The sequence below is a fragment of the Cloeon dipterum genome, chromosome 4 (assembly GCF_949628265.1).
Source record: "Cloeon dipterum chromosome 4, ieCloDipt1.1, whole genome shotgun sequence".
In the NCBI taxonomy this organism is placed as follows: domain Eukaryota; kingdom Metazoa; phylum Arthropoda; class Insecta; order Ephemeroptera; family Baetidae; genus Cloeon; species Cloeon dipterum.
Genome location: NC_088789.1, coordinates 17,471,396 through 17,474,238, shown reverse-complemented (window position 1 = coordinate 17,474,238; position 2,843 = coordinate 17,471,396). Strand labels below are relative to the sequence as shown.

General features: G+C 44.1%; 1 protein-coding gene across 1 annotated transcript; it reads left to right on the top strand.

Moving 5' to 3' along the window:
• The first annotated feature begins 621 nt into the window (after nucleotides 1-621).
• Nucleotides 622-1,812, top strand: LOC135942393 (activating signal cointegrator 1 complex subunit 2 homolog). The gene has a single exon (XM_065488491.1). It carries the CDS (start codon nucleotides 622-624, stop codon nucleotides 1,810-1,812), a length of 1,191 nt encoding a protein of 396 aa, XP_065344563.1.
• The last annotated feature ends 1,031 nt before the right edge of the window (nucleotides 1,813-2,843 follow it).

Here is a 2,843-nt window from a genome sequence, read left to right as displayed (position 1 = left end):
CGGATTCTATACCGTCTTTCAGGTCGATTTTCTTTGTGATTGCCTATTAGATAGCTGAAGCAGTCAAAGGTTAAAAAATTAAAAAAATGAAGAGAAATGATTACATGAATGCTAAATTGTGCTGCCTGCACAACAGCAGTTTCCTAATTTCTACCAATCTTTGGAAGGTCTTTAATACCTTCATTCTAGGGAGAAAGAAGGATGATTGATCAGATTGAATTTTAGCAATTTTTAATTATATGCAGGCTCAATTAGCCGCGTAATTTTCTGTGTAAAAGGGGTTGAAACCCTTTGAATGCTGTAGCTATCTAGAGGAGGTTACTACGAGTCGAACGGTGTGACGTTTTTGTAAATCTGGAGCTTTGAAATTTAAAATCTAATCAAGCAGCGAGCACTGTGTTTCCTCATTGAAAATTGTGATTTGTTATGTATTTATTCAAAAAGGAAATTTACCTCTAGCCTAAACAATATGTATATCATTGATTGTTGGTGAGCAGCAGTGGTTGTTGCACTGCCGCCAACAATCAAACCGAGGTTATATATAGAGGTTACAATCAGGAAACAATTCAAACACTGCCAACTCCTGGAACAGTGCACAACTCTCCTGCTGAGAACGCCAAGATGAGAACCACGACCGCCCTGACGATGATGCTGCTCTGCACCCTCTACGAGATCGACGCCAGAAGGATGCCCGACGACCAGGACAAGAGGATCGACACCGGATGGACCCCAGAAGACCGAGGAAACGATGAGTATTTGACCTCCGACACCAGACACGACCGAACCCTGACAAACCCGCCCAAACGACGCACTTGGCGCACCTCCCCACCAGCAAATAGCTACAACTCCCACCCTTGGAACAACCCCCGAAAAGTCGGCAAACGCTCCCTGCCCCCCAAAAATAACCGCCGACGCCAGCGGCAACAGACTGAGCCCCAACAAGACCGGCAGCGACAGCCCCGAACCGAGACAAACCCCAAAAATCCACGCCACATCCCTCGCAGGGAAAGAAACCAACCCCCACAGCCCCTAAACAATCCCCAACGCCCCCACAGGCGACAGACGATGACAATTACTCGCCCAATGACCCGGAACAATCCCCGACAGCCCCAAAAAATCGAGAAACGCTCCCTGCCGCCAACAAACCCCCGACGCCGCACCTGGCGCAATTCCCCACCAGCAAATAGCTACAACTCCCACCCGTGGAACAACCCCCGAAAACTCTACGAAAATGACGAAATCGCTCTGCCCCCGACAAACTACATAAGAACTCTACGACGGGCTCAGACCCAACGAGGCCAGCAGCGACGGCCCCAAACCGAGACAAAGCCCAAACACCAACGCCGCCTCCCTCGCAGGGAAAGAAACCAACCCCCACGGCCCCTAAACAATCCCCAACGCCCCCACAGGCGACAGGCGATGGCAATCGCTCGCCCAAAGACCCGGAACAATCCCCGACAACCCCGAAAAGTCGGCAAACGCCCCCTGCCCCCAACACACTACCGCCGCCGCCAGCGGCAACAGACTGAGCCCCAAACAGGCCTCCAACGAAACCAACCCCCACAAAAACCAATCACGCGCCCAAAGACCTGGGAGCCCAGAGGTCGCCACCAACCTCAGGGGACGACCAAGCCCCCACAGCCACAGCCCCTCACCAAAAAGCCCGAAACCAAACCGAAACTCCAAACCCTCCCCACCACCCAGCCTCCCCAAACCCAACAACAAGCACCCCCGACAACCCTTCAACGCCGCCGAAACCTGAGGAAGCCTCGCCTCCACAACCTGGTCAGGAAAAACCACACTGAATTTTAACACCAAATAAACACTTGTTCTTGAAAGAAAACAAATAACATTTCATTTAGCCCTTTCCCCAGAATAAGGAAAAATAAAATAAATATTACGGTTTGGCAATAAGAAGTACATATTAATTTGAAATATATTTTAGTTATGTAGTTTAAAAAAAATTAATTCTTTTTCATCTATCCGATCAAAGAATTTTTAATTTAAAAAATGCAAACAATACCAATCAATTACATGGTTGTTTTCATTGTTTTGAAAGGAATTATTGGGTTAACATTATGATAACAATGTCACATTCATTGTTGATGGTTGTTGCATTGTCGCCAACAATCAAACCGACGTTAAAATCGGAAACAATTCAAACAGGGTGATTGTTACCCACCTACAATGAGCATGGTTGTTGTTTACGTGAAAAGCACCAAATTTAAGGTTTTTGTTTTTTAGGTTGTTTATTACAAAATTAAGACAAAATGTCGTCCTAGACTTTGAAATTTTTATTGAAAGTTTTTCCGCTCTACAAGTCGATAATTCAAAAACAAAAAATTCTTTATATATTTGTTTTCAAATTTGCGTCCCATTTCAAAAATTCGATATTGGTAACCTTGACATTTGACCTACCACTTTAAGATCGACAGGAAAGTTGGCGTCAATTGACGAGATGAGTTCAACGGTGTCTACATTTTTGTTCTTTGATCAAATTTGAAAAAAAAAAACTAAAAAATTATAAAACTCAAAATTCGAGTTCCCGTAAATATCGGAAAATACGAGTTTCAGTAAAAATGTTAAATAAAATTTCAAACCTCTGCTAGAACTATATGAATATTTCATGAACATCGGTTCAAAAAAGATGCCTTGTAAAATTTAACACGCAGAGAGACTTTAATTTGAAAACATAGCATCTCTAATTTATTAATACGTATACATATTTTCGCGATAAAACAAAGCAATTGTGGAGCAGCAGCAGGGGAGAAAGAGAAACAAACGTGCCAACAATGGAAACGCAATTTTCGAGACGTCGAAAGGAAGAAAGAGAAACACACGGT